This window comes from Erythrolamprus reginae, chromosome 1, assembly GCF_031021105.1.
Source record: "Erythrolamprus reginae isolate rEryReg1 chromosome 1, rEryReg1.hap1, whole genome shotgun sequence".
NCBI classification, from domain to species: Eukaryota; Metazoa; Chordata; class Lepidosauria; order Squamata; family Dipsadidae; genus Erythrolamprus; species Erythrolamprus reginae.
Genome location: NC_091950.1, coordinates 99,048,492 through 99,076,362, shown reverse-complemented (window position 1 = coordinate 99,076,362; position 27,871 = coordinate 99,048,492). Strand labels below are relative to the sequence as shown.

Sequence of the window (27,871 nt, the reverse complement as noted above, 5' to 3'; positions counted from 1 at the left end):
AACTTGGGAGGTAAAGCTGCCTGTCATAAGTATCTCCTCTCGTCTCTGAATGCCAGTTGCTAAGGAACAGCAGCCGCAGGAGACTCTCCCGCTCAGATCCTGCCGTAAACATCCTGGAGTCATCTCCTGAAAAGGGGGGAGGGGAAACGGGGTGTCGATGGACGACCCGGAAAAGTTTCCCAGCGAGCATCACGAGACTGCTCTGCGCAACGCCGACTCCAAATTTTTTTTCCAAGACGAGTGCAAGTTCCGCCTCCTTTCAACGTGCCGATCCGCGGATTAGGAGGCGGAGACGCAACGGTGGGCGGGGCGAAGGACCTCTTCCCGCCCAACGACACCGGCGCGAGGAAGTCGCCTGTTTCTGCTCGATAAAACGTCGTTAGAGGAAAGGGCGGGGCCTTCGGAAAGTTGCGCGCGCAGGTGGGCTTTGGAGGGCTTTATTTATTTATTTATTCCTCCCACCCCGCTTGGCGTGAAGGTCGGCTGCGGCGGAGGGTGTAAGTGTTGTGTGAGTAGACCCGTTGCCCGCAAGCCCTTGATTAACAAAGAAAAGAAAAAGTGGGAAGGTGCACTGAAAGAAAGAGGCAGAAGAGGAAAACCTTCCCAATGGGTGTTTGAAAGCCTTGCGGTATTTTAGCTGAGGGGATTTTAGAGCTCGTGCTTTGGGTCTGGGGGAGTGGTGGTGGTGAGAACAAAAAGATGCTCTTTAAATCTAAGGATTATTTCCTTCCGATCCCTCCCCCCACTCCAAAAATAAGTGACCTCACGATTTATTTGAATCCCAGGGCCCATAATTCTGGGCTGGCGTGGTAGCAAGAAGTTGGTTCTGCACACATGAACCATAGTTCAGTTCAGTCTGCAGGGTTATTCTGCATACGAGTCTGCAGAGAGGGGCAACATACAAATATAATAATAATAATAATAATAATAATATTAATATTAATAATAATAATACAGTCTGCATACGTTCTTTCCAGTATAGAAACGAGGCTGCTACTTCCTTAACAGGGTGTCCTTAGACCTGTCTTTGCCAGGATTTTTGATGGCCCAGGCAGACACTCTGAGTGGTCTCTTGAAATCCATGTTAGGAAAATAATAAAATAATAATAAAATCATAATAAAGGCTTTTTATCTTCACACAGGGTGTCCAGCAAACCGGGAAAACAGGGAATTATCAGGAAAATCAGTGGTTCAGAAAATATTTGTGAAAAATTTGTGAAAAAAACCCAGAATAAATCAGGGGGAAAAAACCAAACTATTCAAATGTTTAAAAGTCAGGAAAAAATCGTGTTTTTTAAAAAAAAAACCTGGCTCACGCTGCCTGGCAGAGTCAAGCAAAAATGAGCATAACTGTGGCAACAACTTGTTTCCTCAGCTACTGATATTTCTCCATGGCTAAGCTGTTTGGTATGACGTCATCTATGACCACGCTTTAACTAGATTGCAAGTTATAGGGAAATGTCAGGGTAATATCAAGGAATTTCAAAATGCTTTCCTCCTGGACACCCTGTCACAAGACCTATTCCTATAAAACAGCCCAAGGTTGTTGAAATTTGCGCTGCCCAGAGTCTGGAAGGAGTTGGGTGGTTTATAAATCAAATAAATAAGTAGAAGACAGTTACTTACTTTCCTTTCTATTGTTTAACAATGATGTGATGTTAGAGATTTTATTTTCTAGTGATGCACAGAGAGGATCTCGTCTGTGTTGTCTTTTCATGCATTAATATTCTGTTACACCCTTCTTCAAAAGCAGTAGCAACTAAGATCTAAGCCGTTTTGCAGTGTGTTAATATATGTATTTTGATTTAGGAATGTTAAACACCTTACAACAAGACTGGTAAAGAGGAATAATGGAAAATAAAAGGCAGAGAGCCAGAGTCCAAGGTGGCTGGGCTAGCCAGGGTAATAGCAGAATGACTCCATGTTCAGGTAAATGCTGTATGTAAATAAACTAAATTAAACTCGTTGCCTTGCAGGGAGACTACTACCAATTCACAAAGATCTTCCCTCTATCTATAAGTACTCCAGAAGGGGTCTCTCTATGCTGCCCCTTTGGGCTGTGAATTAATTTACTAGGTTGATTTCTTCTATCAGGTGCTACTTTGATCGTTTATTTTATTTCCAAATTAGCTATCTTTTGACTACTATTTAGATCAAACCTATTTTGGCCTGTTGGGCCACTAAAGGTCTTAAATCTTTTTGCATATATGTATTAGTGGTACAAGGCATTTTGCTTTAATGAAAATTTTTAATGAAAAATATTAAATTTGGAGGCTGTTGGAAACATTTGTAATCTTCATGGCCACTCTCAGAAAATGGTCACTTATGACAAAATCTCCAAGGTAGATTGATAAGTGTCTCCCTCTACTTCTCCTCCTGTTCTTCATCTTGTTTTATTGTGCTTCTATATAAAGAGGTATGCTTCCTTATCTCTCCCCCATCACCTTCAACCTGCAAGGCAAAGAGGTAGTTAGAAATACAATTTTTGGTTGAGGATGGTGGTTGGTTTGAAATATGCAAGCTTTTCATTTCTGGAAATTAAATATTTAAAGCAATTAAATCTTGACAGCTGATAGATTGTCAAAACAAGGGCTTTAATTGCCTCTTTAAGATCTTTAGAATAGTGGCTGTAGAAACAGTTGCCTAACCAGTGATTATTGATCTGGGCTCTTAGAAACCTTTGACATAATTTTCACTGACATAAATAGGATATTAAATCTAGGACATTTCAAATGTTTGTTTATTAAATATGGTACATTAATATTATATTTTCCTTGTAGCCCAATTGAACAGTTAAGTAAATGTCACTTCAGTCTAATTGTATGCATGATCCCTCAGAAATAAATCCAATTTAATGTTGAAGCTTACTGCTAGTTAAATATAGGATTATAGTATAAGCTTTTTAAAGTTATTTTAAAAACCCATAGAGCTTGTTATGATAGATTTCACTAGAACTATAAAAATGGTTTGAATGCAAAGGTATTGATTTCTTCAATAATAACATGAAGAAATGAAACCATGAGAAGTGATACATAGGCTTGTATGAGCCTGTCTTAAACAAGCATGTTTGAGACAGGTTCATTTTTAAAAAAAATATTATATATACATAAACAAGACAGACAAACATGGATAAAATTCCCCCATGTTTACAGTAAGCATCTCTTGGCTTGTATCCACCAATATACTATCCCTATACAAATATATTTACGTTTTTCTAAATTACTTTTGCTTTTTCCTTTCTTCTACATTATTTTGTACAATGATATTATTCTTTCAAGTATTGTCAGTTCTAGTACATCTTTTATTCCTCCTTCCTTCCTTTCTTTTTTTCTTTCTGCCATTCATATAATTTATTCCATACTGAGTAGTATTTGGTATCTTGTTCTTTTTTATTTTTCTCATTAATTGATCCATTTCAGCACAATCCAATATTTTTCTAATTATGTCAGACAGGCTCTTACGAAGGTACGCCACCATGCATACCTTTAGAAGACAGTGAAAAAGTAACAAACCTGATTTTAGATTGTATTATTTTTAATTTTTAATATCAGATTCTACTTCACACATGAGGCTCTAGATCAAAGAAATCAGTGTTCTCAAAACTTTGAGACCTGTGGGTTAGCTAGTCGTTGCTGACTATAGTGGGTAGTTTCAGGGCAATTGAGCTAGTGCTGTCCAAAGACATGTTCATGTGGCCAGCATGATGTCATGGACCACTGTGAGCTTTTGCATACCTTTGAACTGCTAGGGAGGTGGGAGGTGGGACAAAGATGGGAATTCGTATGGCACTTAGGTCTCAAACCTGGATTGCCAACTCTCCAGGTGACAAGCCCAGCATCTTAACCGCTGAGTCACCACACTGCCCTTTGAAGTAGAAATCCCAAAAGATAAAATGTTACCTCTGTGTGTGTGAATATACTCTTAATTTAAAAATAAGATTGATAAATATTATTGAAAATATTCTTGTTACCTAGCTTGATACTGTTCCTTTTTGTGTTAGCCTCTAGAAAGTCCAGTGCTAGAAATCCAGCATTTGCCAATTCAGCCAATTCAGCACCATCCACATTCCAAGGAGAGACAGAACTTTCATCTAAAAGACAATTTGTTTTTAAAGCTCCTGAAGAGGTAAAAGTGTTTTATTATATTATATTATTATGTATATAAAATTGTACATTATATTTTTATGTATAAAAAAATGCCTGAACACACAGGAAGCACATTTCAATGGATTCTTGTGTACATTTTGTTTAAAAAAATAGTCTCCCAACTCAGATGCATTATCAGCATCATAGAGCGGCATAACTAAACAATTATTATTAGAATCTTCAGCAATATTTGTCACTTTGATTGCAAAATATATGATTTCTAATTATATTTTATACTCCCTCCCCCATATAGTAAACTAAATACACATACTTTATAAAAATATAAGGGTTTTTTTATATCCGTAGGTTGTATGCAAAGTCCCAGAACCCAGAGTAATAGAGTAAGTATTTTTAGTTTTAGTTCATTTTCATACCAGTATCTCTTGATCATTTGGTTTTGTTGCTCTTAAAGGAAGTCCCTACAATTGCAATTGGGACCAGAACTTTGTCACTAAGTGATGCAAACATTAAGCAAATTTGGTTTCCCCAATGACTTTGCTTGCTGGAAACCTCTTGGGAAGCTTCACATATTCCCAAGATGCTGCAACTGTTGTAAATATATTCCAATGGTCAGGCATCTAAATGCAATTACATAATTATGAGAACAGTGCATCGTTCATAAGTACAAGGACAGGTCATAAATCACTCTTAATGATTTCTCTCAAGAGTTTGAACTGTCACTAAACGAATGATCATGAGTCAAGGACTCGCTGTAATGTGTTTTTACTCATATATCCCGTGGATCAGTGAATTTTCTTTCTCTAACCCTAATTAATAATTTGACCTTTTTATGTCTACCCAACCATGATAGATTTTTTCTCCCTCTCTACTTCAGAAAACAGGGTGTATATGAGATCAGCACATTGCCCTCAGGATTATCAAAGTAAGTATATAACACACTGTGTGTGTGTGTATGTGTGCATGTGCGCGCTCTCTCGCAGAATAGTTGTTAGAATTATGTTTCAGTATTTGAAACATCATTAAGTCATTATAGCAAAGATGTTACAAAGGATCAGAAACATGGAGGACCATGGTAATGTACATAAATTTATTATTAAACCTTATTAATAAATAAATTTTAGCTATTAAGAACGTTCTTTTATCTTTAATCAAAGACACTTGTTCTAATAACACTGTCCATATTGACTTTCATTTTCTGACCAATATCTTATAAGTCTACAATGTAGTTGAAGCTTAACTATTTTTAAGGCTATTTTTACTAAGTCTTCAGGTGAAAAGAATCAATGGATCAAGAACATTCCTGTTACCCTTCAACAATGTTATATATTTATTTGCTAGATTTATGTGTGTTTTCCCCAAAAAACAGAAGGCAACATACTTTGGGATATCCCTTTATGGTACACCCACAAAAACAGTAGACTGACAATTATTTTGCGTATTTCTCCTTCCATGTTGAGTAAATCTTGTATTTTGCTTATTTGATCTTTTTTTTTCTGTTGGATCCAAAAAATGGTATTAGAGGAAGAAATATCTGCCTGCAGGGCTTGGAAACTTACCCACAGAGTTTTTGTTAGGAGAAAATTCATTCCTTTTCCAAATCTCACTTTCTCCCTGATGAACAAAAATATCTGCTAACAAAAGGACATGATTGAACTTATTTTTTCCTTTCTAATGAAGAAAAACTTAGAGGGAGTTCCTTCCCACAGAAGAGGACTTAGGTTCAGAAAAAGTAATTGCTGTCTTATTTTGTCGTGCTATTTATATGAGAACCAAAGTGATACAAAATGTGTTATGCAAGATTCCAGATGTATTTAAGAAATAAAGTTAACAATAAATGAATTGGTGCTATAGCTTCATCCAAATTACGTCTCCTGAATGACCTGGAACCCTATATCATTGAACCGAGGTGGTGCAGTGATTAAGAATGTAGTACTGCAGGCTACTTCAGCTGACTGCTAGCTGCAGTTCAGCAGTTCAAATCTCACCAGCTCAAGGTTAAGTCAGCCTTCCACCCTTCTGAGGTAGATAAAATGAGGTCCCAGATTGTTAGGAGCAATATGCTGACACTGTAAACCGCTTAGGAAGTGCTATAAAGTACTGTGAAGTGGTATATAAGTCTAGGTGCTATTGCTATCATTATGCCTGCTTGGCCTATCATTGACTCAAAATGATATAATGGGCAATGTCATTGAAGGTTATTGAGAAGTCTAGAAGAATTAACAATATTTTCTCAATCACCTTTTCAACATAAATGATTTCCTTTACTTCTTACATCTACTTCTCTCTTCTTATTTCCCAAATGGAAGCCATGAGACTGTTCTCTTTATCCTCCAGGCAAGGTACAAGAAGAAAATGTGAGCTTAAAGAAAAGTTCTCCAAAACTATAAACATAAGCAAGTGGGGAGTTGAAGAACTTGAAAACTCCTAAGCAACTCACAATATTTAAGTGGCGGTAGTGGGTACTCTTAGCAAGCTACTTGTTTTCTTTACTTGATGGAAAGAAATGACACAGAATCTGCCTGGAATGTCTTAGTTTGAAATAAATCAAAAAATCAACATGTAATGTGACTTTTCTTTATTCTAGGATTCATTTGATTCCTGGCTTCATTTCCTTGAGTGAAGCAGATTGGATGTTTGATCAGCTGTTCCACGAAATTCCATGGAGGCAAAGAACACACGTTAGACACGGTAGTTTTGCTATCAGTCTCCTTTAACTGTTGACTCCTGTTTTTACAAGGTCCAGCAGTAAATCTTGAAATATTCACTTTAGTATAATCCACTGCAGCCAGAAAAATGCCTGGCCCTCTGCCACAAATTCTAATCTCCACTTAACACAGAGATTTAAGACTAACATGTGTTTTGTTTAGAACAAGGAGATCTCCAAAACAAACTATAGATTCTGTGCATCTACTAGTGATTTTCCTTTGTTTGTACTAGTTGATTGTTTTGCTGGTGTTTTTGTTTGTTTTGTTTTTGTTCTTTGAGAAGGCAGAGAGATTGAAGATTCAGTGTTCCCTTTTCAGCTCTGAACTAACCTACCTGTTCCTGAGTTTCAAAAGGCAGTATGACGTTGGGACTTCACCTTATGTTACTTCTCACATTTCCCTTTGGAAATTTGTATTTCAAACAGAACGACTTCATTGATGTATAAATAGCCTAGAATAATTTTCTCTGGGTCCTATAATTTATGAATTGCAAGTTAAAAGCCTCATTTGCTCAGCTTTTTTAACTAGAGAAGGCAAAAAATTGCTAAACGAGTTACAGTATCGTCATTTATTCCCCAAATGTAAAAAAACCTTCATTACCATTTATTACTGGTTTCCATAGTAGCCCTAATTATCACATCCAATTTTCTTTTGTAGATCGATCTTATGATGAACCCAGACTCACAGCATGGTATGGAAAACTACCCTACACCTATTCCAGAGTTGAAATGCAAGCAAATCCTGATGTACGTATGGATCTTGAGTTTTTTAAAGTTGAAAAATAAAATTCAAAAGCTATAATAACAATGGTGATCTGAATTTCAGGCATTCTCCTTCATTGTGATTTATTTTCAAGCGGGGGGGCGAGGGGGAATAAAACTCCACTGGATGCGGGGGTGCGAATGAAAGAGCAGCAAAGCCATTTCTTGATGCTACTGTGGAGAATTGTGAATGGGGTAAATCCCCTGAGACAGGATAATACGGATTTTCCTTTAGTGGAAAATCCCCTAATCACAGCTGAATTATCTTTATGGCATTACCTTTGAAACAGAAACTGAGCTATTTCTTAAAAGTTGGCATCATCTCTTAAGGGATGATGTGATCCTTTCATGGTAAATCAGACTAGGAATATCCAATATTTTATTGAAAAAACTATAGTAAGAGAACCTTGCAAATCTAAATGTGCTCCCACCTCTCTTCCTTTAGTGTTGTGACTACTAAGGAGGATCTTGTCTAAGTTGTTTACTCAGATTACATTGCTGCCCTAGATTTAGACTTCTGACCTATTTTTCTGATCATAGTCATAACAAGTCTTCCTTCTATCTCTCAAGCCCTTTCTTTCTTCCCACTCCTGAACATAAGTTTGTTAAAAAAAATAAGCAGCTCACATTTTGGCAGAACAATATTTAATACATGGTATTCTTACTATGTCTTGCTGAGGAGGTTAGGGAATGCATTTATTGAACTTTCAGGCTGGTTTGTACAGTCTGCTGTGCTGTTTTCATAGTTTAAGCCTTTTGAATGTGAATTCTTCTTCCTCAATTACTGGAGAATTGAGTATGAAAATGGAATATTTTTTTACAGATCTTCTTTTAATGCCTGCATACTTTGTGCTCACGGACTATCTGGTGATTTGTTTGATTTCAATTTTCAGCCTATCCTCCTTTTTTTCCTTTGCTTAATTAAGATTTATTTCCAATCCTCGACTTACAGGTATAGCCCATGAGTTTTCTGTAGGACATAAACCTAATTAATATATACTGGTACTTAAAAATATGGTGATCTTACCTGAATTTCTGTTGGATGGATGATGAAAATTCTTTCGGGGGGGGGGGGGGGGCGGAGAACCTTGCATTTATCAAACACTGGAGGGCAGTATTGGAAAAAGAACAGAGTAAAGATTGCTACGACTCTTCATTGCCACACAATGAACTCATACAATATTTTCCCTTACTTAAGCTAAAATTGAGAGAGGAACTTAACACAGTTTTTTCCTGTCAAATAGCAGTGCTAATTCTGACTTTAAATCTGATTTATGTCATGGTTTGATAAGGAAACACCCCCGCCCCCAAACTATCTTGGGCATTAGACCATTGAGGAAATTATAGAAATTTTCTTAGCAACATTGAACTATGAAGAATTATTTAGGCAGCTTGCTAGTTGAGCAACTTTGTAACTGGTTTAATTTTTATAATTCAAATATGCATCTACAACAAGATTAATATATATAACAAATTACAAGTAATCCTGTTTTAGCAACTGCCTTGTATAGCAACCGTTCACAATTGACAATAATGAAAAAAGTGTGACCTATCCTTGCATATATACGGATCATCTTGACTTACAACTATTCAGTTTAATGACCATTCAAATTACAACAGCACTGAAAAACATGACATGACCATTTTTCACACTTATGACTGTTGCACCATCCCCATAATCACTTGATCATAATTTTGATGCTTGGCAATTAGCTTGTATTTATGATGGTTGCCGTGCCCTACATCATGTGATCAACTTTTGTGACCAAATTCAAGTCAAGCAAAGTCAAGATTCACCTGACAATCATGTTAGTAACAAGAGCAGTGGTTCACTTAAATAACTGGCCATGGAAATTTTGAACTCGGTTGTGGTCGTAAATTGAGAAGTATCTATAAAGCAAAGAAAGGAAAGGTGAAGTAAGCTCATAAGCACACTCATAGTTTCATTCAGTGACCCATTTCTCTTAAAGACTTGAGTTGCCAATTCCAGTTGTCCCTGAAGGAGGACTACTTGTAGCCGTTATGTAGTTCAGGCATAAAGTAGAAAATACTATAAGCAAACACCAATTAATCATGATATTGCAAAACATGCAAGCTTTGGTGAGCCTCTGTGAAAGGATTTTGCTAACCATGAAGCTCTTAACATTATCTAATCAGGTGTTAATGAATTCTCTGGCACTTAATCTCTGAAAGATTTCATAAGCTATCCATACCTGTCTAAAAATGAAAAACTAAGGGTCTATCTGGCATATCAGTTGTATAAAAGTAAAGGCTTATTTATTAAGAAATACTGCTTCAATCATTTGACTCTAAATAGCTTACAACAATACAGTTCATGTTACAATAACACATTGTCAAAGTTATTAAATATAGTCCACTTAAAACCCAATAGAGTCATTGTAAGTCATGACATCAAAAGAACAGGATCTATCAGGTACATTTCCCTTTCTCATCTCCGTTCTCTTAAATGTACAATAGGAAAGGGATGTTATCAAGTCCTTCCTAAATGTTAAAACTGAGGGTGCAGTTAAATGAGTGTGAGGGCTTTCTGTAGGAGGAAGCTCCTGAAGAGAATGCTTGCCTCTGAGTCCTCTCTCACATCCACTTTGCAAATGGTGAGAATTACAGGAACATATTGGGAAGCCAAAACCTTGATGGTCCTGAGATTGCCTGGCTCCAGTCCATATAGAATTTGAAATGTGTTGAACACAGCACCTTGAATTTGTATCCAGAATCATTTGCACCCAGAATTAGTTACATGCATATATGTCCATTTTCCTGGCAGTCTACACAGTAATAAAATTGCTGTTACCTTCTGGGTTGTTGGTTGTTGTTGTTTAACTTTCTACTCTAACTTATAAAAAAATTGACAAACTGCTCACTTTCTTAAGAATGCAGCCACTTAAATGCTATGTGTTCCTACAGAGAAATTTTTATTTCATTATGCTTAAATTTTAAACACAAGTTCTATTTTTTCCTTATGTTTCAAATTAGTGATATTACAATTGGAAACAGACTTCTTAGTAATATAGCTAATCTTATTTACTGGGCGCTGACTTTGCTTCTAGTTGTGATGTTTATACCTCCTTTTTTTCTCATCTGATTTCAGTGGCACCCACTATTGGCCATGTTGAAGGATCTTGTAGAAGATTTCACCAAGAATACTTTCAATTCCCTACTCTGTAACCTTTACCAAAATGAAAAGAACAGTGTTGACTGGCATAGCGATGATGAGCCTACACTGGGAAAAAACCCCATAATTGCATCACTTAGCTTTGGTGCTACCCGGACGTTTGAGATGAGGAAGAAGCCTCTGCCTGTGAGTTTATAAAGCTGGAATATAATCCAGTTGAAACATATTTTAAAATCTTTAAATGCATAATACAATACAGTTCTTTCTGTCCCACATATCTGAAAATAAATGGGTAGTGCAAAAACCCAGTGCTCAAGCCATTACAAACCAGTTCATAGCTCTAAATAGCATTTGATGAGCTATTTTGCCAAAGGGTGGGATGCTTTGGTAATAGGTTAGTGTTAGGGTGCATTTTGAATGTTTTTTGCTTCCATTTCTGGATGAGGCTGGAAAATATCCTAATTGTAGTGAATCTACTAAGTAATATTTCCCATCTTGTTGCAAAATTTCAGTTCAATTCTCATTTGCCCTAATCAAATACTATAGATGATTGATAAATCCAGAAACTCATATGTTCCCATTTTAAAATGGAAGAACCCAATATTTTATTTTAAACCTGTTCAGATAAGTAAGTAGAGAAGCACAGCAAATGTTTAATAAGATATAGACAAATGGAATAATGATTTGAAACTGATTAGCTTCCACTGGTATTAAGATCATTTTTTTAATTTGTTGTTTTCTTCTGAACGAAAACTTTATGTACAGACTTTATCTATTGACATTCTTTGCTCCTTGGATAACTTACAGTTTTTTGAAGCCAACTCCAAGGTTCATTTTACTTTGCTGAGGAATAGGAGAGCTTAGTAGTGAAGATGATGGTTAGCGATGAAGACAGGTTTTTCCACATTGAGTTAAAACAACCCATTACAAAACCCTTTTTATACATTAGTTGATCAATAGTTTGAAATAATGTAAAGAATTTATGAGCAGACATTCATTTATATAAAAAGACGTTCCATCTTGTCTTGAAATACCTTCCAATATTCAAGCTGTTTAATCAGTATATATTCTTCAGTAATTTACAAAGGAAAGAATAACATTTGTTGATAAACCACAGTTTTCAATTTTTTTATGATTTGAATAAAAATTAACAGCAAATATACTTTAGAAGTTATTTTCTATTAGCAGAAAAAATAAAATAATGTATTGGCCCAGTGAGGATTTAGCTTTAGAATTTGTTTTTAAAGGCAGTATTCTACCTTGATGGTAAAAGTGTCAGATAATAGAATAGAATAGAATAGAATAGAATAGAATTCTTTATTGGCCAAGTGTGATTGGACATATAAGGAATTTGTTTTTGATGTGTATGCTCTTGTACATAAAAGAAAAAAATGCATTCATTAACAATCATAAAATATAACACAATGATAGTCATAAGTTACTAATAGGCAATCAAATCATACTAGGAAACAAACAGAACACAATATAAATTGTAAAAATATGAGCAACATGGTCATCAGTGAGAGGAGATGGTAATAGGAAGGATGAGAACAATAATAGTAATACAGTCTTAGTAAATAGTTTGACAGTGTTATGGTAATTAGTTGTTTAGCAGAGGGATGGCATTCAAGATATAACTGTCCTTGTGTCTAGTTGTTCTAGTGTGCAATGCCCTATAGCGTCGTTTTGAGGGTAGAAGTTGAAACAATTTATTTCCAGGATGTGAGGAGTCTATAGATATTTTCTCAGCCATCTTTTTGACTTGTGCAATATTTAGGTCCTCAATGGAAGGCAGGTTGGTAGCAATTGTTTTTCTCTGCAGTTCTAATTATCCATTGAAGTCTGTGTATTATTTGGTTGCCGAGCCAGACCAGACAATTATAGAGGTGAGATAAGAAAAGATAAGATGAGAATCTCTTGGCTTCCTCAGATAAGATGAGCTTATCTGAGGAAGCCAAAAGAATCACCGCTGTTGTTCCAATATTTGAGGGGCTGCCACAAAGGGAAGGGAGTTTAACCTATTTTTCAAAGCACTTGAAGAACAAGGAGCAATGCAAATTAATCTAGAAGAGAAACAACCTAGAACCTAGAAATTTCCTGACAATGAGAACAATTAGCCACTGGAATGACTTGTCTCCAGAAATTGTGGCTGGTCCATCACTGGAGATTTTAAAGAAGAGACTGGACAGCCATTTGTCTGAAATGGTGTAGGGCCTCTTCTTTGATCAGAGGGTTGGACCAGAAGACCTCCAAGGTCCCTCTATTATTCTGTCTCCTCATGTGGTCTTAGCATGGATGTATGGAATTGGAATTCTGAAGAATATCCTGAGATCTGAATAGGTCTAAAGGAAAGTGATATTTCAGACAGTTTAGTCGCAGGCTTTACTTTAAAAAAAAATTAAACCAGCACTTTAAAAGGTATTAAAGAAAAGTGGATTAGGAGCCATTTGAGCTGACAATGTACTTTGCCTGCTGTCTCTGGAAGAACTAGTGAAAGTGCCAGATGGCAGGAACAGAGCAAGTGCCAGTTCTGTAATCAGAAAGGGAGAGAATGAGGACCAGCTCAGTCAGTTTGGTATCAGCACCTGGGATGATTCTAGAACAGATTACAAAGAAGTGGATACTTGTAAGCATCTTAAAAGTAGTAGGTAATAATAAAATGTCAAGGTGGATTTGCCAAGGACAAATCTTGCCAACTAGTAATATTGCCTATTTTGATCAGATAAATTTCCTTAATACCCTGTCAAAATGCTGCAAGCATATTATGTCTTGTTTTCAGGAAAGCATCTAGAAAATGCACTGTGATCATCATAATTATCACACTAGTTACATGCTGGCTGGATGTTATGAGAAGTACAAAACATGTTATTTGAAAATAGTACTCCAAGAGTGTTCAGTAATGGTTCGTCATCAAGTTGGGGGGAAGAATTGAATAGACTGGCATTAGGTTCCATTATGAATACTCTAATCTTCAATATTTTTATTAATAGAGATGATGAGGTAGAAAAAAAGGCTTATCAGATTTGCAGATGACAGAGATTTGCATGAGGTAGCTAATACTCTAGAAAATTAAAACTTTTATTTATAGTAAAACCTTTTGACTATTGACAAGATGTAGTAGGACCCTTTTTATTCAATATACTCAGTACCTCTTTCTTTGAAGTTTGAATTCTGACTTTTTTGCAAAAAGGATACATGCATAAATACAATATACATAGGAAACATGACAGATAATGTGACTAATTTTTCAGGATGCAAGGAGTTTTGTTTCAGAAAGAATTAATCTTAGATCCTATTTTATTTTATTCATTCATTCACTAACTTTTGTAGCCACCCATTTCAACCAGTCTCTTTGGCGGATTATAGATCTAAAACTATAAAAATAGTTGAGACAATAAAATAATTTTTAAAACAAAAGCATCCCAAAAATAAATATATACAGCAGCCGAGATAAATAGTAAGTGTTCTGATCTGTAAAATATATCTATGCTGTATTTTTTGCTGCAAAGGCTTGAATTTGCTTGAAGAATTAGTTCATTGCACTTAACTTCCCAGCTTATAATGCAATGTAAATTTAAAGCTTTGAAGCCAAATTGTAATACCCTATTTCCCCCAAAATAAGACATCCCCTGATAATAAGGCCAATCGGGCTTTTGAGTGCATTGCAATAAGGCCAAGTGCTTATTTCAGGGTTCAAAAAACTATAAGATGATCTTATTTTCAGGGAAACAGGTAGTAGGCAGGCAGCAGCTCTGCCACTAAGATTGTAACCAAGGAAACAGGTAGCTGGAACAGGAGGAGGAATTAGGGTGCATACTAAGTGTTTTAATTATTTGCACACACACACATGCACACAAACAGAAAAGAACTGCAGAGAAGGCCTTTTGTTTTATTGATAAGAAGGTAATAATGGCTTATACATATGAGTTAATCAGAAGTTTTTCTGTCTCTACTGGATGAATATTAAGCATGCATAGCCCAAACCAAGACAAAATAGATTCTTCATAAATTAGATACTTTACTTGGCCAAGTTTGATTAGGCACACAAAGAATTTGTCTCTAGTGCAGAAGCTCTCAGTGTACAAAACAAGAGAGTAATCAGCATGATGATGATACCAGTAAGAGGAAGTGGTAGAGAAGATGATGAGAAGAAGACAGCCATACCACATGGTAAATGTACGTAGACATAGTACAGTACTGTGGGTATTAGGTGTTCAGCAGAGTGACGGCACAAGGGGGAAAAAATTATGTATCTTGTTGTTTTGGCATGCAATGCTCTGTAGTAGCTTTCCAAAGGAGATAAGTTGAAACAGTTTGTATCCGGGATGTGAGGGGTCTGTAGATGTTTTCTCAGTTGTCCTGACCAGTGAAATATACCTCTATGGAAGGCAAGTTTAAAAAAATTCTGCAGTTTTTCTACAGTTTGGTTTCTGTACCAAATTGGGAGTGACACTCTCATGAATCTCCATTCTGCTACTCCAAGTGAGGCTAATGGACGTTATAGTCCAGTATCTAGAAAGCTAAAGGTTCCCTTATCTCTTATTCTAAATGAGACATAAATGAAAACAGGAGATTATGTAATGTTTGGAGTATTCATCTTGGTCATTATGTCTGAAAAAAATGTCTGTTAGAAGCCAACATAAGAGGCTGATTTTAAAAGCAAAAGATAGAAATAAATAGATGCTGGTGTGCTTTGTAAGGCTGCAGAAGACATGAATTAATAAATTAGTGGATCCTTGAGGAAATAAAAATAGCTTCAATAATTGTGATAACTACCAGAGCAGAGAAAATTTGGGGTCTTACTACAGAAGTAATAACTCTGTTAACTTTAAAAGAAGGGACATATAGATGGATAATAGTTAAGGTGATAGTTCTTGATAGTGATCTGTTTTCTGCCAAGTATTTCAGATAATGTAGAATGTCAATGATGTGTTAAACATTAATAAAAGTCAGAACCTTGCATTAATTATACCGTAGATTTGAAAAGTTTGTTGGCATCCCAGATCTTCAGTGGGAATACATTCCTGTTGGATCAGTTTTGTTTCCTGTGTTGGCAAATTTGCTATCTCAAATTATCGCTACTTCATCTCCCTCCTACTCTTTGACTGATGCATGACAAAATATTCAGCCATTACTATCTAGATGTTTAGTTTTTCAGGCCAATTATCCTGCCAAGTCAGTCCTACACAGAAGCTCGATAGCCACCTCCAGAGCCATATCTTGCATTATGCATCATTGTTGGCATCTGTATTAATCAGAAACCCAAATAATAGAGTCTGTTGACCTGAAATTTTGCAGCCTTATTTTCTCTCCCACTTCATGTATTTCTCCAAAGTCATATCTCCCATAATTGGTAGTTTCTGCTACTCCATGATTATTCTTGAACTAGCAACAATGGGATTGTAAACCAGATTTATTGTGGTATCTTGAACATGAATAACTTTTTTTCTCTGAAGTCTGATACACACTGTGTGGATGGATTGTATAGCATAGTACATAGAAACTTCCTCAGATGTTTTTAACCAATTGCTTAATATCCTGTAAACATTTCAGACTTGAAAAATTCTCTCCTTAAATGTGGGAGACGTTTATTACTATTCAGTATTGCAGTGGATTTGCAAGAATTTTTGAAATTCAAATTTTTGAAATTCAAAGTTTATGAACGCTTTCACCAAACTGAAGGATAGATGCTTTTCTTAGATGATATAGTAGCTCTGTTTTTAACTCGGAAAGAGTCTAAATTCAGTATGGATCTGGGAAGAGTTTAGATACATATTGATTGAGAGCATAATGCCACTTAGTCAATGAAAGTTACATGTATCTACATTTCACATTGTCCTTGCAGATTATTTTATTTATTTATTTATTAGATTTGTATGCCACCCGTCTCCGCAGACTCGGGGCGGCTATTTTAGGGTCCTTTCAGATTATTTTAGGATTAGGTTAGGGTCTGGATGACTGTCGACAGGCTCAAACTCAACCCTGACAAGACGGAGTGGCTGTGGGTTTTGCCTCCCAAGGACAATCCCATCTGTGCATCCATTACCCTTGGGGGGGGGAAATTATTGACCCCCCTCAGAGAAGGTCCACAACTTGGGCGTCCTAGATCCACAGCTGACTTTAGAACATCATTTATCGGCTGTGGCGAGGAGGGCGTTTGGCCAGTTTCGGCTGGTGCACCAGTTGTGGCCCTATTTGGACAGGGAGCCCCTGCTCACAGTCACTCACGTCCTTATCACCTCGAGGTTCGACTATTGCAATGCTCTCTACATGGAGCTACCTCTGAAGAGTGTTCGGAAACTTCAGATCGTGCAGAATGTGGCCGCGCGAGCAGTCATGGGTCGTCCCAGATATGCCCATGTTTCATCAATACTCCGCGGCCTGCACTGGTTGCCAATTAGTTTCCAGGCACAATTCAAAGTGTTGGTGATGACCTATAAGGCCCTACATGGCATCGGACCAGAATACCTACGGGACCGCCTTCTGCCGCATGTATCCCAGCAGCCGATTAGGTCCCACAGAATTGGCCTTCTCCGGGTCCCATCAACTAAACAATGTCATCTGGCAGGGCCTAGGGGAAGAGCCTTCTCTGTGGCAGCCCTGGCCCTCTGGAATCAACTCCCCCAGGAGATTCGAACTGCCCCCACCCTCATCACCTTCCACAAGACCCTGAAGACCTATCTACGAGTCTATGGAGAGGGACGGCATACAAATCTAATAAATAAATAAATAAATAAATAAAAATATCTATGTCGCCAGGCATGGGGCAATTAATGTATCCCCTTTTCTAACCATTAAGAGTTATGTGTGGTTGTGACTGTATTGTATTGATTACTTTTTAATGATAGCGGGTTTTTAGTCATAGTTTTTAATTATTAGATTTGTATTGTATTGTTCTTTTGCTGTTGTGAGCCGCCCCGAATCTTCAGAGAGTGGCGGCATACAAATCTAATAAATTATTATTATTATTATTATTAATAATAATAATTTATTAGATTTGTATGCCGCCATTCTCTGAAGATTATTTATTATTATTATTATTATTATTATTATTATTATTATTATTATTATTATTATCTTTTCCCACTAAACTGAATTACTTTTGTAATCTATAAGGACTCCATGCAATGGAATTATCGAGGACAGAAAGTGGCAGTATCTTGAACTTGTAATATAATATATTATACCTCATCTGGAGATATTCCAAGAGTTGTTGGATATCTGATTGTTTAGAATTAGACATCTGACTCCCAAGTTGTTTTCTTATTTAATAAGCATGCTGTGCTCGGGTTAGGCTATAATGCTATGTCATTACCTAATGCTTATGGGAGTATTATTAGAATTACAGTGGAACTGTTTATAATGCTTGAGCTCCTTAGAGGAAAGATGGGATATAAATATCAGAGAAGAAAAGCTAAAATCACCAAGGGGATTGGAAATTCAACAGGAACTGTACAGATACACTGAGGGGTGATGCACTTTGGGTTTCCTCTCTGTCTTTTTTGGAAGCCAGCAGCTGCTGGAACTCACACCCACTCTCGCTTTACACGCCAACAGAACTTGCTGTTGTTCTGCCTCTTCAAGCCAGTATGTGTTGTTCAGCATGGATTGGTGAAAGAGTTCATGGCAACCATGAATCTCTCCCAGATTTTTAGAGGCTAGCACATAGTGGTGATCACCTGTTAGACCTGGATTTTATTTTGGGACAGTTGTGATGTGATCTGAAGGTGAAGGATATTATTAACAGTTCTTCACAATGGTTAAATAATTTTCTGGTTCATCTTCAGCTGGCCCCTTTCCCTACCCCTGCTGGGATCTTGGACCTATCAGATCAAGCTGACTCATACTAATAAATCTTGATAGATTTCACAGAGAACTTAGGGATATGATGGGCAATCCAGCTAAGGTTTTTAGATGCCACTGAGAAGGGACAGGTGTCAAGGGCCTTGGATCAGATTGCATTGATTTCTTTTTCCTGAGAAGTTTCCTTGTTTTCGGAGGAGCTGCTGGGGATGAAATGACAAAAGAGTATGCTGTTGGGGTGTTGTGGTTCAGCCTGAGTCAGATGAAAGACCAGCTGCTTCTCTGCTGGCTCCATGCCCGGGGGAGGATGAGAGCGGAGAGGAAAGTGACGAGGAAGAAAGGCCTGGGAGCCCTGGGGAGGGGCTCTCTCAAGCCAGTAGCTTGGATTCTCTAGAGTCTCTTGAGTCATTGGATGATGAAGCACAAGCTATCATTAGTATGCGACAGAGACGCATAGATCAAAGGAGGAATCAATTGAAGAAATATTATCAGCGTTGAATGAGGAACACCCAGGGGTTGGGTGTGGTCCTCATTAGCAGGGAAGGGTTTACAAGGCAGGCAAACTCTTGTGGCAGCGTGGAATGTTATCAGAGTGGAGTTGCTGTAATCTGCATTGTCTCTCAGTGTTTCTGTTCCTGGCTCGTGGCCCAGCAGTCTTGAAGACCCGTGGGAGGTGTATGTCTGTTATCTCAACAGCCTCGTCTTGGCATCAAGGATCCTGTGTTTCTGTATGAACAATTGCCTTCATGTATCTATTTGGAGTTCCAGTGTTTTCCTGATTTGTAAGGACATTTTCTGTTGGCTTCTTTTCTCTTTACCATTATAAAACTGTGTTTGAATTCTACCGGTGTGTCTGGCTTATCTTTTTGGGTTGGTCATAGCTTCCAGAGTGACCCAGACAGAACATGGGGATAGGAGAAGAATGAATCTCCCAAATACATAAGAGTTTGAATTAGACATTTCATTGTAGTATAAATGGTTATTGTCCAGCAGCCCTGTTTAACCATGTTCTCCGCTGGGCTGCATCATTAAGCTATCTGCATTATCATGATCCCCTCTGGAATAAAATCTAGGAATTACACACTGAATGGGCCATTTTGTATGATTTGACAGAAGCACTAACTTGTCTTGTTCCCTTGGAAAGTATTTGATCTTACTCCCCATGAGAAAGGACAAGATCCTTTACCTGCTTTTTTGATCCATGCTCCTCATATCTCTTGTTGAGTGATAATATATGGTTGGGTCCATATGATGGTGAATGGATCTTTTAATGTGGGTGTGGTTCTGCCTGCCTTGAAGGAGGTGGCAATCAGCTGTCTCCTCAAGAAGTCAATAGTGGATCCAACAATTCTTCTCAGTCAGTATTTTTCTCAGAGTCCAACCTCCCCTTCTTTGTTATTGAGAAGGTACTTGAGTTGACGCTTCAGATGGCTCTGGAGGAAGTAGGTTTTCTAGGCCCATTCCAGTTGAGTTTTGGGCCAGTACAGAGATGTCATAACTTGTTAAGTATGGTACTAGTATTTTTCCAAGTGCAGAGTGGATTAAGAATGGGAGAAACAGTGTTGTGTGGTTCTCTTCTTCCTCTCATGGCCAGCTTGTTCTTGCCTCTCCTGTTTAACATTGTATTAAGCCTGTGATTGAGGTCCTTTGCAGAAACAGAGTTTGCTATCATTATTATCTGGATGATACTCAACTGTATCTCAATCCCAAGATGGTCAAGTTGTTGAGGTCTTCTTTCAGTAACTATTTAGAATCTGGGGGTGGGATTGGGAGGGTGGGCTTCCCCATTGAATCTGAAAGTTGCCAATGCTTCCACTACTGTAGATTTTATTTATTTATTTGTATCCTGCTTTCATTATTTGGCAACTTTAAGGCTTGTGGACTTCAACTCCCAGAATTCTCCAGCCAGCTATGCTGGGAGTTGAAGTCCACAAGCCTTAAAATTGCCAAGTTTGAAGACCTCTGAATTAGATCAAATTGGCTCCCATTTTTTAGCCTGAAGAGGATCACAGTTCCCCAGGCAGATCTAATGTGCAATTCAAGGGTCCTTCTGGACTTGAAGCTTCTGCTGCAAGATGATGTGGCAACTATGGCCAGCAGGGCTTTTAGCCAAATTTGTGTGATATATCAGTCATTTTCCTTCATGAATTATGAGAATGATAATTCTCATAAGGATGCATATTGTAGCTTACTTGCATGTAGACTTTACATGATGCTGCCTTTCATACATCACCTCATTATGGGCTAGTTGCAGTTTCTGAGTTATTTTATATTTATATACGGTATTTATAAAATTGTAAAATGTATCATTGTTTTATATGATTAAACTTTAATTAATGAAAGAGGTCCACACCTAACCTTAATGATATTAGATTTAATAATCAGAGGGATTGCATATATTCATTATTTTAGGAAGTCATGATAACATGGCCTAAGGATACTTTATTTCCCTGTGTTCATTGTATTCAAGCTGAAGTTAAGACATCTACTTAGGCAGAGGTTGAATAAAATAATGTGAGTAGCTTCTTCCACTTGTAGAATTTTATGACTGTAGATTAACTATACTTAATAAATCTTTTTTTAGGAGGAGAACAATGATTATACTTATGTGCAAAGAGTTCACATACCATTGGATCATGGTACTTTGCTAATGATGGAAGGAGCTACTCAAGAAGACTGGCAGGTGAGGAGCCTAGAGAAAGATTATAAAAATGCTGTTTTCTTACTTACAGATCTATATTTAGGTAGTCCTCGACTTATGACAGCAATTGGGAAGGGTTGGGTGCACTGGCCCGCTGCTCATACATCCTGGTTCCCCTCTCCCCCCCGCCCCCACAGCCAGATCACCAAGCCACAAAGTTTGGGGACTGCTATGCTAGGAGCTGCTTGTCTTTCACAGATCACAAAAATCTTGCAATATTTTTTCCCCTCGGCAACCAGAAGGCATGAGATTACCACCTGTGAAATAATGCAGTAAGCAAACAATGTTGTATTATTAACCAGAAAAAACAAAACAGAAAAACAAAAGGAAGATGGGATTTGGCCTTTTTCTTTATTTTTACCAAGCATAGCAGTTATAAGTATAGCATCAGCATATCTGTAAAGCATTTATAAGGAAACTCATTTCAAGTACAATTTGATATCTTTCAAGCAAAGATATCAAAGATATATATAAATAACAACACCAACAGCAGAGTAGGAAGAGACCTTAGAGGTCTTCTAGTCCAACCCCCTACACTACTTCAGACAAATGGTTATCCAACATTTTCTTAAAAACTTCCAGTGTTGGAGCATTCACAACTTCTGGAGGCAAGCCGTTCCACTGATTCTAGCCGTTCTAATTGTCAGAAATGTTCTCCTTAGTTCTAAGTTGCTTCTCTCCTTGATTAGTTTCCATCCATTCCATCCATGTCCTACCCTTAGATCACAAATTTTTGCATCTCATTTGGAAACCAAGGCCCCAGAGTACAGAAGAAGAATGGAGAGGCGCACACAGCAAGATGCTCGAGGTCTAGTGTGAGATTTATACAGTCTGTGTTGATTTGGAGAGCCATGTTATCTGCTGGTATTAGTCCACTGTGCTTCATTAAGTCCAGGGTCAACGTAGCCATCTACTGGGAGATTTTGGAGCACCTCATGCTTCCTTTCGCAGATGAGCTTTATGGGGATGCTGACTTCAATTTTCTAGCAGGACTTGGCACCTGCCTGTTCTGCTTTGGGCCTACCGGATTGGAATAAAAAAAGCCCCCACAAACAAAAGAGTCCATTCAAACAGTTTTTATATGGTTAAAGATGCTTTGTACAGACAAGAGCAGACTTTTCAGTTCATGTTGGCAGAGGCCCCACTCAAATTGGCCAAGAGATAATAAACACCAGCAGCCAAGAGGCAGAACCAATTAGCACATTCTTCCTTTAGATAAAGTCTGTAAATCATTCACATACCCTCACAGATCTCTCCTTTTCTCATTCATTCATTAGCATCTCTGCATGACTCTTAAAGGAGCCACCGCAGTTTCTCAGCGTGGCAGTTCTGGAACTCCAGATCTGAGTCTTCCACCATGACAAACATTGAAACTCCAGGCCTCTTTACCCAGAAACCCTCCCTTATATACAGACTGGGTGTGGTCAACTGTTTCTTCCTTTCATAGACTCACTTTCTGAACTTTTTCCCATAAAGATATTCCTGTCTGCTTCTTGCCCTTCTGACACGGGCATCTAATAGGGGCTCCTGGTCTCCCATGTCCCCCTGACCTCCCATGTCCTCTGACTCAGATATTACCACCCTTGGGATTTCTACAGTCTCATGAGGTTCCTCTGGTTCCAACTCTCCCTCACTTTCACTCCCTGATTCAGCTGGCCTAGGTACCAAGACTTGCCCTGGACATCCTCCTCAGAATCTGTCACTAACTGACCCGGTTTGCACCACTCACAACACTGCCCACACTGCCAAAAGCACCAAAACCTGGTTCAATGACTGTAGAATTACTGTCCTTGATTGGCCAGCAAATTCACCTGACCTGAACCCCATAGAGAATCTATGGAGCATTGCCAAGAAAAAGATGAGAGACATGAGACCAAACAATGCATAAGAGCTGAAGGCCACTATTGAAGCATCCTGATCTTCCATAATACTTCAGCAGTGTCACAGGCTGATGGCTTCCATGCCATGCTGCATTGAGGCAGTAATTGCTGCAGAAGGGGTTCAAACCAAGTTCTGAGTACATATGCATGCTTATATTTTTCAGAGGACCAATATTGTTCTCTGTACATTCCTTGTTTTACTGATTGCATGTAATATTCTAATATTCTGAGATAATGGATTTGGGGTTTTCATGAGTTGTACCCCATAATCATAACAATTATGACAAATCATGGTTTGAACTATCTTGTCTTGTATGTAATTAATCTCTCATATATTATGTTTTGCCTTTTAAGTTGCATTACTGAAACAAATGAACTTTTGCACGATATTCTAATTTTTTGAGTTTCACCTGTATACTAGTCTCCCTTTATTTATCAGTTCTTTGCAAGTTTGGAAAATATGGTTTGTGTCGTGGCCCCTGGAGTGGAGCTGAAAGGCAAAAGGAAGCAGTATGCTCCCTCCCATATTTAGATATATCAAGTGACTCAACAGATTACATACACACACACACATTTCTTTAATATATATTATATAACTGAAGGGCTCTTTTTGGATCTTTTTCAGCACCGTGTTCCCAAGGAATATCACTCTAGGGAACCACGTATAAATTTGACATTCAGGACAATATATCCAGAACCAGAGGCAACGCATACATGACTGAAAGAAATGCAGCACTGTGGTTTTTCTGCTGAGCTCAAGAGTTGGATGTGATGACCCAGCCAGATTCACCATTTGACTGCCATCATCTCAGGAGAGAAGAAAGACTGCTTGCAAAGAGAACGTACAACTTTTGCATATTTCCATTGAGCAATGTATTATTTTCTTAGGCTGCTTGCTAATATGTAATCCTGACGATAAAACTACTTGTTTATTGTTTGAAAGCAATTGAAATGTTGTATGAATTCAGAGTGCAAATGTTACCTTTAATGTAGGACAGAAAGAATTTTTCTTGAGGAGAAGGATTAATAATAGATTTCAGAAACCTTTCCAATTTCAGAACGTATAATTGCAGTTGCTCTGTCCATGACTATTTCTTGCAATGCTGGAGCAATTTTGGGGGAAAGGGGAGCAGGGGGAAAGAAATATCTAATATAATTTGCTGGAATGATTTCAATAGAATTTTCTACCAATACCAGTAAAAGGATTTTAACTGAAGGTAACACAAAGCTGTTTTAAATAACTCAGTGCTATTCAGTCCAGCATTATGTTGTGAACTTCAGTAATATTTAAAAATATATATTTAGGACCCTTGGCCTCATTTTTCAAGAATCGAGCATGTTCCTTCTCAAGTGTAGTTATTCATAAGATAAGACAGGGAAGGAATGACTACATTCCTAGTTATGATTGCTTAGGATCTTCAGCTAAGAAGCGCTCCACCAGGATATATGTAGAAAACAAAAAAGCAAATACACATAGTCCTTGACTTACAAACACAATTGTGGCCAGAATTAACAGTTGCTAAGCATTATGGTTGTTAACCAAGTCACATTGAGTCGCCCCGAGTCCTCGGAGAGGGGCGGCATACAAATCCAATTAAATAAATAAATATGAGTAGAACTAATTTTACAACCATTTTTACTGAAGTCGTTAAGAGAACTAAACAAATCACATGGTTAAGTGACTTGCACAGCTGCTGAGTAAATCCATGCCCCCTCACACACACACACACACCAATTGACTTTGTTTGTGGGATGCCTGCTGGGAAGGTTGCATTTGTCATCACATGATAGTAGGACACTGCAACCATCATAAATATAAGCCATTTGCTAAGCCCCAAACTAAGAACATGTGACTGCAATCCAAAGATGGATTGTAAATCACATTTTTGATACTGCTGTAACTTTCCTCCACTTGTTAAATGATAAGCCTTAAATTCAGGGCTACTTTTATCAAGAATAATTTTGTCCATTTTATTGTCAAAGTAGACAGTGAAAGCCACAAAATGATGGTCGTAATGAAAAAGCTCTCTTCAAATAATTCTCACTTTACGACTTTCGCAGAAAAGCTGAAGTAAGATCATAGGCACATCATTTCTCTTAGCAGCTACTTTGTTTAATAACAAAGTTGCTGATGCTGGTTGTATTAGCTAAATGAGGATTCCCTGTTTTCCTCTAGTAACAGAGTTGGCAGAAATATATGATGAAATAATTGGTGCTCCCAATAGTTGTAATTTGTTCCAGTAAGGCAGGGCTTTGAGTGGTCCTGTCCATATACATTTACTATAGGCCAATTTGAGGGCAGTAATTGGTGGATTTTTCTGTTTTGTTTCCTTCCCATCCAGTGTCATTTGCTGAAAAGAAACTCCACCAGTCACTCTCTTCTAAGTGTGGTAGGTTAGGCTTGCTTCAGTATGATCTGGGATGGAGGCTTTACGTACCTCTCCACTTGCTGAAAAGACAGAGATTTGGTGAGGAAATACACTTGCTGGGGATATTTCTGAATGCAAGTTTATTTGTTTTCTGGAAGATTTGCAAATCTTTTGTGTCCCAAAATAGTCCAGGTCAGTTGATTAGAGAGAGGTGGGGCGAAGCATTGGCTGCCCTCCTGCCTATTGACTTGCTGTTTGGGACAGAGATTTACTAGTCTTTTAGAACATGTGACCACTATGGCACTGTTGCTCTAACTTTGGCTACAAGATAAAACTTATAGAAATCTCTGTACATTTCTGCTTTAGCAGTAGCTGTAGAGCACGAATGCCCAATTTATTTAAATAAATTAGATTTTACTTCATAGATTGTAAAGGCAATACATCTTGATACTTATATAAAGAATCTTGCAACTTTCTCAAATGGATTTTGAATATTGGGTGCTATCATTTATGGGTCCAAACTAATTGGAACATTCCATCAGGCAGTCTGTAATGACCTTGGAACTGCTTGTGTATGATTATAAGGTGAGAGATCTAGTAGCAAGCATTGCTATAATATTGCGCATGCATTTAAAAATGAAAGGAAAGCATGAAAAAAAAGTTTCCCTTACAATGCCCACATATTTTGGAAGTGTGAGCTTCTCCCAAAAGCTTGTCTAAGGTAATTGATAATCTATTGTTTTCTGAATGACTGAACAACTGCAAAATACTGAAAGAGGATGACTATTAGGATCTGCACTCCAATGATTTTTGTTTATATTTTTTTAACTGAAACTAAGAGAAACTAGCTTGTCAATATTTACAGCATTTGCCTTCAATATCACTTTTATGTATAGGAGCCTGTGGGCTTCCATAGGCCTTACTAAATAAGCATGGTAGGGAGATGTCCCAAAGCTACATTTTCACAAGCCAACTGGACTTCTTTGTTTTTCTTTGAAGACATTTTGCTTGTCATCCATTCAGCTCTGACTGGACATCCTGCAGCCAAAAAGGCCCCACATCCATTTACACTACTCGGGTGTCTCTGAGTACACAAAAGGCATCAACAACTCTCCAAAACATGGGTGTCAAACTCATGGCATCACATGCCATCACGTCACATTTTGTGATGTTTTCCCTTTCATGGCATTGGGGCGGGCGTGGCCTGCATGTGACGCATCCGGCCCACAGGCCACCATTTTGTTAATGCTCTCTAAAAGAGTGGAAATGAGCAGTTGTCTGCAAGGAGTATAAATTCTTCCATTCCCCCAACATTCAGTCCAAGCTAAAGTAGCTTCTTGGATGAGAAGTGGAATGTCTTCAAATAAAAAACCAGACATGGTAAGGAGTTGCACCTGAGTGTTTGGTCTGGAAGTGGGCTTCATATCCCCACACAAGTCAAACTAACTGATGAGAGAGAAAAGAAAAAAGAATATAGCTGGATAGCATCAATGAGTTTACCTTTTGATAAGTGGCTGTTCTTGTGATTAGCTGTGCCACCATGCCAACTGCTTAATGAAAAGGTAAACTTAAGTGGCAATGAATGTCATGTGAATGCCCACAGGATGGTCTTCAAATTCCACCCCTTTCCCAAATTATTAGCTACTAGTAGTTACTGTTTCATACTAAAATTAGGTAGATGTAAGTAGCAATGCTTTTAGAGGTGCTGCTACACTACTGTAAATTGTTCTCGTCCTCCTTCTCTCTTACTTGGAGCTTGTTCATTGCCTGCTTTGATTGTGAATGTGTGATTCAGCCTTATCTGCACATTAAAAATTGAGTAACGACAATAAGCATGAATACCTCTCCTTTTTTTTCTCTGCTGGTATTTTATCTGTATTAAAAAGCATTGCTGTTCAGTAATGCCTGTGGCCTGTGATAGTGGACATGAAGATACGCAATCAATACATAGTTCCGTTTTGTCATAGTTGAAAAAATCTAAGTTGCGTAACCCCAGGGCAATTGGCAACAATTTGTTTTAAATGCAGTTTACAGCTGTGTCCAAGGCAAGCTTTCATTGAAAGTGAAAATTATGCAACCGAAGGTACGTTCTTAAAATACAGGAAATAGTATAAGGGCAGACTAGATGGACCATGAGGTCTTTTTCTGCCGTCAGTCTTCTATGTTTCTATGTTTCTTTCCACAGAATTATTTTTGGGGATTATGCCTTTCAAAAATTCTGACTGCTATAATAGACGAAGGAGCAAGCAAATATTTGTCAAGCTCTACGAGCAAACCGTACAAAATGTATTAATCTTCCTAAACTTAGTTTAACCATTATTTAATAAGCCATGATTAGTTCACATGGCAAGTAAAACTATAAACTGCAAATTGCAACCTCCAATCTTGTTCATCTCGCTATTTTTTGAAGAAA

The 27,871-nt window shown here is 37.7% G+C and overlaps 1 protein-coding gene across 3 annotated transcripts; it reads left to right on the top strand.

Moving 5' to 3' along the window:
- The first annotated feature begins 276 nt into the window (after nt 1-276).
- Nucleotides 277-27,290, top strand: ALKBH3 (alkB homolog 3, alpha-ketoglutarate dependent dioxygenase). Of its 3 annotated transcripts, none has more exons than XM_070760699.1 (10): nt 277-420; nt 1,810-1,929; nt 4,001-4,125; nt 4,452-4,486; nt 4,981-5,028; nt 6,691-6,794; nt 7,469-7,557; nt 10,682-10,891; nt 21,093-21,191; nt 23,715-27,290. In XM_070760699.1, exons 2-10 carry the CDS (start codon nt 1,851-1,853, stop codon nt 23,805-23,807), a joined length of 882 nt encoding a protein of 293 aa, XP_070616800.1. In that variant the 5' UTR covers nt 277-420; nt 1,810-1,850; the 3' UTR covers nt 23,808-27,290. The 3 variants fall into 3 exon arrangements, with proteins under 3 accessions (XP_070616800.1, XP_070616791.1, XP_070616782.1); XM_070760690.1 differs by having other exon boundaries at nt 383-497; XM_070760681.1 differs by having other exon boundaries at nt 394-508.
- Nucleotides 27,291-27,871: the final 581 nt, after the last annotated feature.

Excerpts from the sequence above, each read along its gene's own strand:
- ALKBH3 (XM_070760699.1), top strand. The coding sequence starts at position 1,851 with ATGGAAAATAAAAGGCAGAGAGCCAGAGTCCAAGGTGGCTGGGCTAGC. Across the intron at positions 4,487-4,980 it reads CCAGAACCCAGAGTAATAGA|AAAACAGGGTGTATATGAGA; the intron begins GTAAGTATTTTT and ends TCTCTACTTCAG. Across the intron at positions 6,795-7,468 it reads AAGAACACACGTTAGACACG|ATCGATCTTATGATGAACCC; the intron begins GTAGTTTTGCTA and ends TTTCTTTTGTAG.